The sequence below is a fragment of the Podarcis filfolensis genome (assembly GCF_964270895.1).
Source record: "Podarcis filfolensis genome assembly, chromosome: 2".
NCBI lineage: Eukaryota > Metazoa > Chordata > Lepidosauria > Squamata > Lacertidae > Podarcis > Podarcis filfolensis.
The window spans coordinates 108,302,468-108,318,098 of record NC_139605.1 but is presented as its reverse complement, the minus strand read 5'-3'; the positions used below and the strand labels follow the sequence as shown (position 1 = coordinate 108,318,098).

The window sequence follows — 15,631 nt, the reverse complement described above, 5'->3', positions numbered from 1 at the left end:
GTTTTATTATGCTTACTGTATATTAATCTGCATTTGTTTTTAATCATCATATTTTTGTGATCCAGCATAGGACCATTTGGAGCAGGGTACTTTATAGGTACAAATGAAAGCAAATTTGCAGAGTTTAAGCAGAAGAACGGGTGTGTGTGTCCGGGGGGAAAGCAGTTATTTCCCGACTCAAACTTCCTTCCCAAACTACCGTATTTTTTGCTCTATAAGACGCACCAGACCACAAAACGCACCTAGTTTTTGGAGGAGGAAAACAAGAAAAAAAATATTCTGAATCTCAGAAGCCAGAACAGCAAGAGGGATCGCTGCGCAGTGAAAGCAGCAATCCCTCTTGTTGTTCTGGCTTCTGGGACAGCTGCACAGCCTGCATTCGCTCCATAAGACGCACACACATTTCCCCTTACTTTTTAGGAGGGAAAAAGTGAGTCTTATAGAGCAAAAAATATGGTATTTCCCCACAGAAATCTGACCAGCTCTGATTTTACAAGCTGGGAAGCAGTGATAAGTTAATGTGCAGTACAGTGGTATCTCGGTTTTCGAACACAAGACCGTTCGAGTTCTGAAACGTTTGAAAACTGAAAACTCAATATGGAAGCCTCAATACTGAAGCCACGTTTCCTGTTCGACTTCTGAGGCGCATTCGAAAACCGAAGCATTTACTTTTGGGTTTAGGGCATTTGAAAACTGAAACGTTCGTCAACGGAGACATTCGAAAACCAAGGTACCACTGTATTAATTGCACAATCCTATGCAAGTTTACTCGGAATCCGATGCACATCTACTCATTTTCTCTTCTCGCAAGCGCAGGCCTTTGCACTGCATGCGCCCCGCAGAAAACACCCATATACTCACCCACGATGGAGAGAATGACAACCACAAAATCAAAAATGTTCCAGCCAATAGTGAAGTAGTAGTGACGCAAGGCAAACATTTTCAGCACACACTCGCATGTGAAAAAGATAACAAAGACCAGGTTGATCCAGTAGAGGATTTCTTCCATCTGTTTGCTCTGTTGGTCCGTCTCAACCATCATAGTCACCATGTTGAGGCAGATGAGCAGCATGATCAGTATGTCAAACGCTTGCTGGGTGACAAAGTCGAAAACAGCTCCTTGGACTCTATTCTGTTACACCAGACAGGAAGAACACACAGTTAGGGAGATGCATGTATTTGTAGTATGGGACAATTCACTGCATACATCCTCTACTGCAGCTGATTTGTGTGTTTACATCACGTGGGGATGGGGGGCGGTTTGTTGGGTTGTTCTTATTATGTATTGCATGTTTTTATATTGTATTTTTATGTTGTAACCGCTCCGAGAGTTGTGGGTACAGGCCGGTGTGCAAATGTAATAAATGATAATAAGAAACATATCTGGCCTCACAATCCCATTTTGTAGTGAAGGGTGAAACACACAGCGCAATTCTGTTCATCACCAGGTATGTGTGGAAATGTAAAGGACCCCTAGATGGTTAAGTCCAGTCAAAGGCAGCTATGGAGTGTGGCGCTCATCTCGCTTTCAGGCCAAGGGAGCCAGTGTTTGTCCACAGACCGCTTTCCGGGTCATGTGGCCAGCATGACTAAACCGCTTCTGGCACAACGGAACACCGTGACGGAAGCCAGAGCGCATGGAAACGTCATTTGCCTTCCCTTAGCAGCGGTACCTATTTGTCTACTAGCACTGATGTGCTTTCAAACTGCTAGGTTGGCAGGAGCTGGGACAGAGCAACGGGAGCTCACCCTGTCACGCAGATCTGAAACGCCAACCTTCTGATCGGCAAGCCCAAGAGGCTCAGTGGTTTAGACCACAGCGCCACCCATGTCCAGGATGCAGATTAACATTAAAAGGCTCTAGCACAAGAACCTTCTTCCTAAGAACCCAAATGATTAAACCACCTTCGAAGAGTAGTCGCAGCCCTGTTATGCTGCTTCAGGAGATCACTTAAATGTAACAAAAACATAATAATGCTGAGTATTCAGGGCTGGCAGTGACTTAGGCAATGTGCCATGGTCTAAGAGACCTAGAAGGGCTGCTTGGTCCTCCCATTTGACCCTCCTGCCTGCTCCCGGTCCCTTGATTATGTAACAATGCCAGGGAAATTATCCACCATTTTGATTTTTCCACAGTGCCCTGATGTTCTTGATTTTTGTATCCACTCTGGAACACCGCAGGGAAATTAAAATGATGGGTGGCTTGAAGCTCATAACAGTGTGACAAGGTGCAGTGGGGCAGTTGGAATGGGGCACTCTGAAGAAGAAGAAGAAGAGTTTGGATTTGATATCCCGCTTTATCACTACCCGAAGGAGTCTCAAAGCGGCTAACATTCTCCTTTCCCTTCCTCCCCCACAACAAACACTCTGTGAGGTGAGTGAGGCTGAGAGAAGTGTGACTGGCCCAAGGTCACCCAGCAGCTGCATGTGGAAGAGCGGGGAAGCAAACCCAGTTCACCAGATTACGAGACTACCGCTCTTAACCACCACACCACACTGGCTCTCGTAGCGGTGGGGCCTATAACCTGCTTCCAGCTCTGGATGTTATTATGCACATCACAACCATGTAAGATAGATGCATGTTGTTATTCCCACCAGCTTGGGGATGGGGAGCTGAGGCTAAGAGATTGCAGCTGGCCCAAGGCTATCTGCTGGTAGGTGAGAATTGAAGCAGGGGCTTCCTGAGGTAGCTTTGTTCCTCAGCCATGACACCACGCCAGGTCAAAATAAGAAGGGATCAAACCTCAAAGAGCAAGAGCTGGATGCTGGAAAAGTATGAAGACTTTATTTGAGTGTACAAGGGGCAGCATATTGGGAATAAGCCCGAAAACTCACCAGAGGCCTTGGAATTGGCTTCTGAGGTTTCTTGGAGCCCAGTTTTTTCATGGCGTTGTAGTATTTCTTCTGCTCCTCTGTCATGAAGATATCCTGACCTCCAAAGTAAAGGAAGGAAAAGGAAATAAAGCTGGTTACAATCTGTTCACCTTTGCTTAAAGATGAAGGTACAACTGAAGTGGGGTAGCTATTTCTTCTTACTCCATGAGGTAAAAAATAATAATAATGGAGAAAATTACATTGTCACTGGCAGACAATGAGAGAAGATACGCTAGTCCCTGGTAGTTCAGGACTTAGAATCTATTTAGTGGTTTTGAAGAAGCTATTGGATCTAAGTTCAAAATGTGGTACAATAATTGCTTGAAATGGAACTGTATGATGGCAGCTCCAAGTAGCAAGTCTTTTGTGTGAGACTGCTGTGAACGTTTTGTTCCAGTATGGTGAAAAATCACAGAAACATAAACATTCATTTGAGGGGACAAAAAGGTCCTCTCTGTGAAGAAGACACATTCACACAACCATGCCACCATGTGGCAACTGTAGTGGCAACCTGCATGTGTGAATCAGTTCTTTCGTAAGCTGCAAGTTTCAGGGAATTCCATGGGTTATTTATTGGAAGTTAATTCAGAGAAAAGGGTTTGAGGGTCCTTTACGCTAGTCAATATGAAAAGTTGACCTATCTTTTTCTTTTGCTGATTGAAATTGTCAATGATGACACCGATAAAGAGATTCAAGGTGAAGAAGGATCCGAAGATGATGAAGATGACAAAGTAGATGTACATATAGATGTTGTCCTCATACTTGGGCTGCTGATCTTGCTGTGTGTATAAGAGAAAACAATATACATATTTCGGGAGCTGCATTCTGTAAGAGGGATTTAACAAAGGCTTGAAAATCTTTGCAATTCATTCATTCATTTTTTTTATCATCAAATGTGCGCTCTGAAGTTATTGTCCCCCTAAGGGGCGGACTTTGGTAACCTTTTGTAATATAGTGCCCTGTGCGAGGCCAAACTTGGGCGCCCCAAAATGGATTTTCTTAATTACAGATCTTCTCAATTTTGTGCCTGTCAGCTCTACGCTGTTGCCAGGGACTCCCGGCTGGCTGCCCAGGAACATACAAAGACAAGGAATGTTCTGAGCTTCCTTTCTTATTTCATTCTTTACAGAGAGAGGCTATAGAACCCAGCCTCTTGGAGAATGGCATTGTCCCAAGTGAATCTCCATGCCCCGTCTCTCCCACTTCCTCATTCGTTATTTCTATGGGTGCTGCTACGTGCCCTCTGTCTTTGAGCTCTTTGCTGTCCTACTTTCAAGGCTTGTCGGGTTCTGGGAGATGGAGAGTCTGGAATGCTTTCTAAAGAAACTGTGTCTGTCAGCTGTTGCCTCCCCTCCCTCCATGATTCCTCCTCCTCCTTTCTCATTATTTCCCAACTTTTCCCCTCATCTGCGTCTGAGCTGTAACCTCCCTCAAACCCCTGTTGTAAATCTGTCTTCTTCTTCTCTGGAAGGGTCAGACTGGGAAGGCGGTCTCCACCATTCCTCCTCTGCCCAGTCCCTGACAGCCCTGTGCAGAGAAACTGCCCACACCATTCTAAAATCCGATGCTCGTCCCCTGACCCAAAGTTCCATAGTAACCCAGAGTGAACACAAAGCTCTGGCAGGATTGGGTTTATTCCACCCAGTGTTGCAGGATTCTGCATCGCATATTCCTCATATACAGTAGCAGTCCTTGGGGTCCTAGGACAGTTGGATCGGGATGAGGGAGCAAATTGTTTGCAGCTATGACCTTGCAAGGTGGCATTCTTTGTATGTATAAAATGACATGGAAAAACATTGTTTCAAATACCAGCTCTGTGATAACAGTGACAGAAGTGGATGTACTTTACCTTTCTAGAATCTACTGCTGCATACATTATGTCCATCCAGCCTTTAAAGGTTGCCTATAGAGGGAAACACACATTATTTTAGAGGGAAATGATTTTTCTCATTAAAAAACAAAACAAAGCAAAGCAAAAAACACCGGTATAGAAGGACTATATAAAAGAGCATCTCTTTGTAGGTCATTTGGCACATAAAATATTCAACAATTTGTTTGGATATAGTTTGTAGGATAGTGACTGGCTCATCTTTCCTTTTCCACCTACAGTTTGGGTGAAGGCAAATTTAATAATATGGGCCCTCCTGTTGGCTAATGGTTCCTTCGATTGGTTATGCCATTTCTTATGAATCCATGTCACTCAGATTGTGGTCAAGTTTCTTTTTTCCTTAGGAGGGAATTTACTAATGCGCTCGGAAGCAACTGATTTCATGTGCAAATTCTCTTGGCCACCAGACTCAGTTCTTTACAACAAGAGCCTTCTCTGCAAACTGCGTATAATATACCAGAACCGGCTTGCCCATTAGGCAAGCACCCTTCTTGCCGAGTTTTGGGTAGAGGGGGTGCATTTTGGTGCATGGCAGAAATGGTGGGGTGCAGTGTGTGTGTGGGAGTCCCATTCCCATTTTGCCTCGGGTGGCAAAACAGGGTGTGCCACCCCTTCGATATACTAACTACGAATGATCAATCTATCTGATGCGTCTCTTCCGTAAATCTACACAATTCAAATTGCTTTTACAGTGATTTGTCTGTAGGAAAAAAGAGCAGTAAAAAGGATTTATACGCAAAGCTGAGTTAAAGAAAGCAAAGTTCAAAAGGTTTGTACATAAACATGCTTTTTTGTTTTGGACCATTTTCCTTGAAATAAATATCCAGTAAATTAATACAGCACACACCATCTCGGCTTCTTCACTCCATTGAAGTTATTACACATTGCTGTGTTGTACCTCATATATAGAGCAATATTGGGAACCACCCCTTGCGAGTCTCCCTAGGCTACACCCCTTTCCCAATGTCACACACAACACACCATTCCTGTTCTGAACTCTCCCTGAGTGCTTCTGCCTGGCTGCAATGAGTGCTTGAACTGTGATAATGCCTCTTGCTTTCCTGGAAGGTGGAGAGATCAAGACATATTTGTGGTGTGTGTAGAAGCCTCTGACATTTGCCCCACTGGAATGTAACAATAAAACAACGAACAGGGTGGTGATGCAATGACTACTGCATTGAACCACTGACATATTACAGGTGCAGGTTTTTGGGGCTTATTCTTGGTTTTTTATGTGAGAAGATAAAAGAGTGTAGTTTTCTCTGCCAACTGCGGAGTTGGGTTGAGGGGATCCAGCCTGGGAGGGTTTGGAATAGGTAGGTTAGTTTTAGGAGGGTGATCATTCTGATCATGGCTATTTTGTCTGAGAGAGTGAAATTCATGTTATTCCATCTCTTTAGGTCTTTGTTAATTTGTCGCCACAGGGGCTTGTAGTTGTGGAGGTATAATTTATTGAGGTTTCTGGTTATTTGTACCCCTAGGTATCTGAACTTGGTGTGGCAAAGTTTTATTTTGGTGACCTTAGTGAGTCACTGACATATTACAGGTGAACTCTTCATTTACTGCATTTGCTATTGTTTAAGATAAAACTGATTTGGGAAAGAAGCCACTTTTGCCATTTTCTTATAGACGTTTACAGATCATTGGCTTGGCGATGTTATCTTGTGTCAATCACTGGAATGTACAAAGGTCACAATTTCACATCCATTGCTTGGCCCACTTTTGCCTCTGACAAAGCCCACCGACGGCATGCAGCTCTCGGAAGGTTCTCCATGGCCCTTAAGGCAGAGAATATTCCTCACTCCTGATATATATTGGCTGGGATGTGTGAATGACTTGTTGGGCAGCACAGAGGGCAGCAGGAAGGCCTCTTCATGCATGAACTAAACTCACTTGATTGGATGGAAGGCATGCAAATGAAGTGGATAAAGGGTGACACCCAACTGTATTCTTCCACCAGCAGAATAGTCTTCCGCCCACACAAGGGGACTTTCACTTCCTCCTCTACACTCCCCCCCCCAAACCTATTTGGTTGACACTCTGTAGAAGATACTGGGGGCACAGCATGAAGAACACGAAACCGGAGTCTCATTGCGTGAACTGGAAATTCGCTTGCACATCTGGACATCAAGCAAAATATCTGGAACAGTACATCTAAAATGGTCGGGCGAAATTCTCAACCAACTATTCTCCCATTTCCTTGCTGCCACATTCCTCCCTTCACAAAGTTTCCCAATCACCTAGCTCAGACTTCACCCTGCTCAGGAGACGATAACTTGCCACAGTACACAAGTACTGTAAAGAACAACCCAACCTCTTGAATCCTGACTGGTAAATGGGAGAGAGGTGGTAATAGCTAAGCTTCTCTTCCCTCCTTGAAACCTAACTAGCTGAAAGATTAAAATTGGGTCTTGTTCTCTCTCCACAGGCGAGAAGATACTATTCACTTCATGAATTTGCTGTTAGAATACCTGCTCCATAATTGCAGTCATGGGATTTTTGTCTATCACATGATGGTGTATGTTTTGACTCCACAGAAGGGGAAGTGACGGAGACAGGATGTTTGTGTTACCGTGTTCTGTGAAGTGGGACTATTGTCCTTTGTTCTTTCTCTTTGCTGTCTGATGCTAGAGAGAGAGGGAGCCATGTTGCTGTGCTCCATGTGTGTTTATATGTAAATAAAGTAGATTAGCCAAAATGCTGAGTTGCTGAGGTCTGTTACACAAGCTGCGAAGACTGTGCAGATTCCTAAGTGTGCCGATGTCTATTGGCATCGGTCGCTGTGATGTTCAGGCTGAAGAAAGCTTTGGAAGCTCCCGAATGAACGACCAGGAGGAGAGAACATGCCAGTCGGGCATGTGTCTCTACCAGGGTCCTACTCGAGTGTAGGACGAGCTCCTGACATTTGCATGGGACTTCACATGGGGAAGCCAATATTTGCAACCATCATACATTGAACAGAGATAACCCATTACTTCTAGGAGACGTCAAGCTACAAAGGCAGAACTTACAATTTGCAGAAGGGCCAGGTACCCTGCACCAACATTGTCAAAGTTAATCTTTACGTTCTTCCACCGGATCTCCGTTTCGTTGGGATTCATGAGCTTCTCGCAGTCTGACTTGTTGTTGACTTCTTCTATCTCGAATCGATACTCGGACGTCTCATTAAAGCAGTAATGATACTTCCCAGCAAAAAGATTAACCCCCATTATGCTGAAAATCAGCCAGAAGATAAGGCAGACCAACAACACATTCATAATGGATGGTATAGCTCCCACCAAGGCATTCACAACCACCTGTATTAGAAGTGGGGAGGAAGGAGGAGAGAGTTTCAGTACAGAAGAGAGGATGAATTAGAAGCAAAACAGACATGCCTAGTTTTAATGGGGGGAATCAAAAGCTAGCTGCAATAAAAAAAAGATACCTTCTCTGTCCACTGTAATTTTTTAAAGAAAGACTTTATATTTCAAGAGATTGTTTGGCAACTTATTCTTTTGGTTTTGCCGTTCAGTAAGACATGTGGTGGACGAAGAAAGAGATTATACCTTATCTTGATAACAACAGGACCGCTGGCTGACTCCATCAGCTAAGTCAGAGAATGTGGAATTGAATAGGCTTAAAGAATTTCCGCCAGCAACAATTTCCCCCTTTAAAACCAGACTTATGGAATTTATGGGCAAGGTATATCCTACTCCCATGTAGAAAAGTGAGAGGTTTTGAGCCATTTATTTCAAATGGGAGTAGGAATGGGTATCAAGGTTGCTCTAAGGCTTAGCAGTGGCTTAGTGTAAAAACAATCAAGGCTATATTTATTGTTTGATAAGCAAGGCCAATCATATCTGAAGAGCTGAGCATGCATGTTTGCAAGCTCAAAAAGAAAAGCCATATTCCCTCCCCTGAAACAAAGCAAATGAAATCAATACTTTTTCAACAGGGCTTCCCTCCCATTTTTTATTTTTATTTTTTGGTCCCTGCCACTACAGATGATATTTGTGAAAATACGAATAAAGTCTAATGGAGAAAAGTTAAGCCATCTTTAACAGAGCCAGGTGAGTTGTCATTTATTTATTTTTATTAGGATTTCCTATGTTGGGAATGAATGAAGAGTTTAGGCTGCAATGCTATACACACCTGGGAGAAAACCTTGTTGAACTGATTACACTTTGAAAGACTTAGAAAGCTGACTTACATTAGGTCAGACAGTTGGTCCATATAGTTCAGAACTACCTACTGTTGACTGGCAGTTACTCTTTTGGGTTTCAGACAAGAAGTCTTTCCCAGTTCTACATGGCATTGCCAGGGATTGCATCTGGGGCATGCAGAGAAAGCGTGTCCTCTACCACTGATCTACTTCCTCCCTTTCCATTTTTCTTTCAAAACGGTCTTCAGTCTTCTCTGGGTACTTTGGACTTAAGGCTCTTATCCTTTGATTAAGACGTATATATTGCTCCTCCCAGCATCTTAAACGGGGGATTAAAAAAAACAATGCATGTCTATTCTATAATGTTTGACATGCATTTTGTCACACAGATTCTGAGAGCGTGCCATTCTGAATCTATGATTCCAAAGGATGGGGAGCTATTAAATGCTCATTTCGGGACCAAAGCATTTTTTTGCTTCCTTTCAGTTTTTCAGTTTCTGTGCAGTAGCTATCAAGTCCCCGTTACCAAGCAATTACAGTTTCTTCCAAAGCCATCCACACCTCAACCAGCAGTCTCCGAGGCTTCTTTTGCAGTGAATTAGGATTAACTGGATAGCACTGACACTGCGTGAGCACTTATTTCCTTGCCAGCAGGTGCCACTGTTGCTTTACATACAGTATGGCAAAGGCAACCGCTTGCAGTGTCACACACTGCAATCTATATGTATGTGCAGCACTGCCTGCAGAAAAATACGTCATGTGTAAGGCAGAATGCGTAAAAAAATCATCACACCCAATAGTCAATTGATTTCTCTGCATATACTTGCAAAGTAATAATAATAATAATACATACACTTAAATTCAGAACCTTCAGTCTAAATCTCAGATCCTGATATGAGCTTCAGAATTTGTCCCTTCTATAGCCACAATTTATCTGGAACAGGGCAAGTAGTGAAAATGTAAAGCAGTGCAATTATTGGCCAGGCATTGTGACTTTAAAACTGCTTTGGCATTTGGGGTTGCTCTATTAATCATAAAATAGGACCTAAGTTTTCTCGCTCTTCTACTCATTCACTTAAATATATGTAACCAATAGATATACTGTATATATGCTTTACCTAAACAAATGGTAAAAAATCATCATCAAGTATTATGAGAGGGAACATGGCTTTTTTCGTGTGATTGTGTGTTAGAAATTCTCAAGAAGTACATGCATGTTTCATAGCAATACTATCAACCTCCCTCCCCCAGGAAAATACAGCTGAGTACATTCTTTGAAATGTAAGTTCTTAGAGCATAGAGGAAAGCAAAAGACCTACATTTAGTGCTTCTTAGCAAGATCATTTCAGCTCTTATTTTCTTTCATTTTGGCTCAGATTATTCTTTTTTATTGTTTGAGGGGTATAAGACTGAATCAGTGCTAATAACAAGGATGGGGAAACGCTGCAAAATAGCCCAGTAAGTGAATTTTGATTTGCTAAACTAAGAAAACAACACCTTTCCAACTCTATATGGGTGTACATCCTTTATTGCTATCTTCAGATTATCTGGCAGAAAATGAAAAACTAGTCTTCATCATATCTGTGATCCATCTAGTTTATTAACCTTTCTCCAAAAATGTCAAATATCCAGCAGTTGAAAGGTGACAGTAAACTGAAGGTGTCCTGGGCTCCCTGAAATTTCTCAGATTTTACATCCCTTCAGACATGGGCTACATTTGTGCTAAAGATGGGTTTTCCACTAGAAACACCTGGTCCTGCCTTGAAACATCTAAGGGGCCTTACTCCCTAGTAAATGGCACTGCAATCCTAAATGTGTACTTACTAGGGAGTAAACCCTATTCAAAAGAGCAGGACTTATTTCTGGGTAAACATGTGAAAGATTGCTCTGTAAATCTAGTTCAACTTCATGTCTAAGCGGGCATGGGGACTCAAAGCCTAAACACAATTAGTTATATTATGGAGAAGCTTTAAGCCGTACTGAAATCCATGGCATTTAGGCAACCACAACTTCCTTAGGATTACCCACAATTCAGTGCATAGTTACATGCACAGATCTCATCCTAATCAATGGGGTTTAGGCACGATTAACCCTCTGCTGAATTATGCAGGCGCAAGAACAATCTATACTAGGAAATAAACCACGTAGTGCATAGTTTCTGGAAAGCCACTTCCGGCCAGTGGCGGAGCTTCATGTTCCAGCACCGGGGGGCGGAGAGCAGGTGGGGGCGGGGCTGGCGCACATCCCGGGGCGTGGTGTGCGTCCTGGGGGCGGGGCATGCATCCGGGGGGGCGGGGGGCAGCCGAGATGGCACCCCACCGGGGTCGTGCTGCCGGGGGCGGTGTGCTCCCCCGCACTCCTCTTCCTCCGCCAGTGCTTCTGCCTTAGGAGGAGGTGGAGCTGCGGGCACTCACGACCCTTTCATGTGCGCAGGGGTGTGGGCAGCCCTGCGCGATTGGGGGGGGATTCCCGGCTGCGTCACTGCCCAGGCAACCAAGCCGATTACTCTGGGAGTGTGGCCTGCTTGATTTAAGCAGGACGCAGCAGGAATCTCACCCCTTTCCGTGCTTCCAGCTGCTCCGGTTTCCCCACCCTCCTGCCCTTTAGGTTTTTTCATCTCTTGACCTTGCTATGGACTTTGGTTGGTTGCCGTTGAGGGGCCTGGTAGGACTTCTTCTACTTGGCAAATTGGCACCGGCCACTTGGTTTTTGCCTACCTCATAGCAAATGTTCACAACTTGATAAAGTTAGGCGGTTAGGCATTGGAATACTGCTGGAGAAGAGAGGAGGGGAGGTAGTGCCATCACCTGCCCTGCACATTGAAGGGTATTCCGTTAAAGGATTCCGGGGGCGTGGCCCTGTCCAAAGCCTGGGGAGGTTAGGGCCTAAGGCACGCCCCCTATCGGTGACCCTGGGGGAGCTCCTAGTTGATGTACATCAGCAGGACTCCCCCTACTGGTGGTTAACCCTTCCCGGACTCCGCGCAGATGGGCGGGAGTCAGATAGTCGGTTAGGTCCAATGCCTAAGTCAATACCGCTCACAATCTGTAGCCAATAAAGTTGTGGCCGTTTTTAGCCCATTAACCTAAAATACTGTTGTCAAGTGTCTTATTTAACCTTGTGGGGGGTCGGGGTTGGGAGCTTGCCACGCTTCCATCTAGGGAATGTTTTACGTGGGAAGCATATTACATAATATTTAGGATGAAAAATTCAAATAGAGAATATCTGTGGTTTCTCTGAACGGCCTGAGCTACCTGTTAATAACTTTTTTCCCCCTTATAGAAGTTACCTATACTCTTTGGGGCTGCAATCCTATAAACACTTACTTGGGAGAGCAAATATTCTTGAAATCAGCAGGACTTAATTTGCAACCCTAACTCCACTTACCTGGGAGTAAGCCCCACTGAATTAAAATAGTACTTACTCCTGAGCAGACATGGTAAAGATTAATGCCTTAAACATGCATAATCATGCTAAACACTGCATCTTTCTAATCCCATTTTGGGTGTGAATAGCTCAGATCTTGAACTCTGAAATCAAACACGTTTTTTAGGTCTTTGCATAGTAGTTGTAGTTCTTCATTACGTCGTCTCCCAATTATCTCCCCACCTTTATCGCATTTCTACTTTTAATGATATTCTTGCTTGACTTATAATACAGCAGACACCCATAATTCAATGCATGTTTACTCAGAAGTAAGTCTCATGGTGTTCAATGGAGCCTATTCCTTAATAAGTATGTTTAGGTTTGAAACTGTTGCATTATTTCCTTTGCATACAGACCAAGATGGGTAACCTTGGGCTGGTTTTGCATGAGATTATTTCACACACAAACATTTTGTTTTAATACAGCAACATCAAGATGGCCATTTCCCATTAAAGCCTGGAAATTACCAGATACACTCGGCAGCGGAATCTTCTAAAAATTTCAGGAAAATTCAGGCTCTGTGCTTTTACTTGTGATTTGTTGCTTACATCGCGGTGACAGGACAAGGGGACCATAAAGCATGGTAAAAGGGGAAAGGAGAATAGGGAGGGAAGCTGAACTACCAGTCAAGGCTGCCAGTCATTGACGACTGGACTGAGAACAACGAGGTGCAAACGAGAGGAATTAAACCAGTACTCTTTTCTTTTGGGATGGCTAAGCTCCTCCACCAACCACCAGTGCTTTCCTACCGCCATGAATAACCCCACACAAGAGACAGAAGCTGTATGGGTTTTCGACCTCTTCTGATTGATACCTTTGGCCGTAGCCTTTTTTTTTATGGGGAAGGGGAGAAGAAAAAACAAGGGGCGGTTCAAATTCTGCTTCTTTGCACCTAGTGATTCTCCCTGTTTCAAAACTTACAGCCAGAAAATGCCCCCCTCAGATGCTAGAGGTATCAGAAGCCAGGCTAAATAAGAGCAGCCAAGTGCCAACAGAGAATCTACAAATGACATGTGGTTTGGGCCAATAATGAGGCAGCTTGATATATCTCCCTTTTTTTTCCTTCTCTTCCAATAAACCATTTAAAAAAAAAAAAAAGGGAGAAGTGTGCAGCAGGGGTGAAGGTGAATCATAAACAGAGGGAGGTGATCAAGTCAGCAGCTGCATCATGATTCTGTTTGTCGTTATGTCTTTCTACCAGTTTGATCAGTTCTAGCATGCTTTTAAAATAAAAACCCCGGTAATCCACAGGCATGCAGAAGGATCAGCTCGCTAATGGCATCTTACCCTCATCCCCTCAAATCGGGACAACGCTCTTAAAGGCCTCAAAGCTCTGAGTGTCCTAAGGGATTTAATGGCACCTAGTTCCGAGTAGCCAAGGGCATTAGCTACAAGGCTGACTAAAGAGACCTACACAGAAAACAGAAAAAAGAAAGAGAAAAAAAAGGAAAAAAGGAAGAAAAAAAAAAAGAGGTTCCAGACTGTTAGAATAAATCCCCTAGCACTGAAGGTTTTTTTTTTTTTAAAATCCATCCCCCAAAGTGGACTGCAGGCAGGCCCAAAGTCCACCCCCGTTTAGATTGATAGCGAAGACATGACCACACCAGCTGCCTACTTCACTTCACTGAAACGACCTGGAAGGAAATAATGCGGTTGAGAGAGGCATAAGAATAAAACAAAAGGGGGAAAAATGTGTGAGATAGAGAAAGAGAGAGAGAGAGAGAGGCAAAGACACACAGACGGAAACGGGGTCTGTCGGAAGGTTAGGAGCCCAAACGGATGACAAGAACCTTACCCTCGCCCTCTTAACAGTCTGCAGGATCCCAGCAGCTCCCATTAAATTAAGCCAGACAAATTTTTAAAGGTACCTATGAGAAAGAATACAGATAAATACACACACTGCACAAGCCGCCTTAGTTCTCTCATTCAGACGGGGCAGATAGAGGGCCTGCCTTGCTCATTTCCACTGGCGTGACACGGCAGAGATTTGAGGGGAGAAGGGGAAGCGTCTAGGTTCTCACCTCCTTTGGGGGGAAAATAAAAGCCAACAGCGAAACACACTGAACAGTGTGCAGCGGTTAAGGGGTAGGGGTGGGGGTAAATCATTTTAAGCTCTTTATTGAGATGCTGGATTGCAATTCAGTATTCTAGGGGGACCAGTCCTTCCAGTAAGATGCTTTACATTATGGTGAATAAGAATGGTGGTGTACAATTAGAGAGACGTATTTCCTTGCGCCCCCAAACCCACTGCTAAAATGGTTGGGATGGAGCAAACCTTCATGCATTATGGAATCAGTAGGCAAAGCCAACGTATCCCTGCTATATCCTCAAACATTATCAGAGGATTGTTTCTGACGCCCGCTTGTAACAATTTTGATTAGGCAAGCCTATCCAGAAATGTAGAAGTTACATGTGTTTTAATCTCCTTTTAGCTATTGTTTATTTTCATTGTCTTTTGAAAGTTTTAAAATATCTGTTTTAAACTGTTTCATTTTTAATGGAGCATTTTAGTGCTTTATTTTATACTTCATTAAACTGCCTAGAGAGGGGTTTTTTTGCAGTCAAATGGTATATAAATTGTGTTGACTCAATCAATCAATAAAGTAACATATAATATTTTGAAACTGCGTGCATGTCAGTTGGGGGCCAGTGTGTAGATCACCATTTGCAGTGTGGCTGTTGCTTCTGTGTGGTTCATTCCTAAAAGGTAAAAAAGGTAAAGGACCCCTGGACGCTTACGTCCAGTCCAAGGCGACTATGGGGTTGTAGCGCTCATCTTGCTTTCAGGCTGAGGGAGCCGGCATTTGTCCACAGACAGCTTTCCAGGTCATGTGGCCAGCATGACTAAGCCGCTTCTGGTGCAATGGAACACCGTGACGGAAATCAGAGTGCATGGAAACGCCGTTTATCTTCCCGCTGCAGTGGCACCTATTTATCTACTTGTGTCGGTGTGCTTTCGAACTGCTGGTTGGCAGGAGCTGGGACACAACAATGGGAGCTCACCCCGTTGCAGGGATTTGAACCGCCAATCTTCTGACTGGCAAGCCCAAGAGGCTCAGTGGTTTAGACCACAGCGCCACCCGCAGTGTTCATTCCTACACTGCTGTGGTACAGTCTAAATACAGGAACCATGAGGGATAGGCACACAATGGGGCTACTTCCCATCTTAGCATTGCAACTATGGTTGCTGCATTTGAGTGTAATTGGGGTCGTTCACCTGTCCCATGAGGTCCTAATGGTCAGGGGTCCCTGTACCTTTATTAACAAGTATAGGACTTGATCATGCCGAGTGGTTGAAGCTT

At 43.9% G+C, this 15,631-nt stretch overlaps 1 protein-coding gene across 4 annotated transcripts in view; it reads right to left on the bottom strand.

Moving 5' to 3' along the window:
• Positions 1-15,631, bottom strand: part of SCN8A (sodium voltage-gated channel alpha subunit 8) — a 109,350-nt gene that overhangs the window by 10,722 nt on the left and 82,997 nt on the right. For 3 of the 4 annotated variants that reach the window (XM_083598523.1, XM_083598521.1, XM_083598522.1), the window contains exons 21-26: positions 13,617-13,739; positions 7,774-8,058; positions 4,724-4,777; positions 3,516-3,653; positions 2,836-2,940; positions 862-1,132 (exon numbers count right to left, since the gene is read on the bottom strand). In XM_083598523.1, the coding sequence (XP_083454649.1) occupies positions 862-1,132; positions 2,836-2,940; positions 3,516-3,653; positions 4,724-4,777; positions 7,774-8,058; positions 13,617-13,739 (976 nt within the window). The remainder of the gene's footprint in view (positions 1-861; positions 1,133-2,835; positions 2,941-3,515; positions 3,654-4,723; positions 4,778-7,773; positions 8,059-13,616; positions 13,740-15,631) is intronic. The other variant, XM_083598524.1, reaches the window with a different exon arrangement.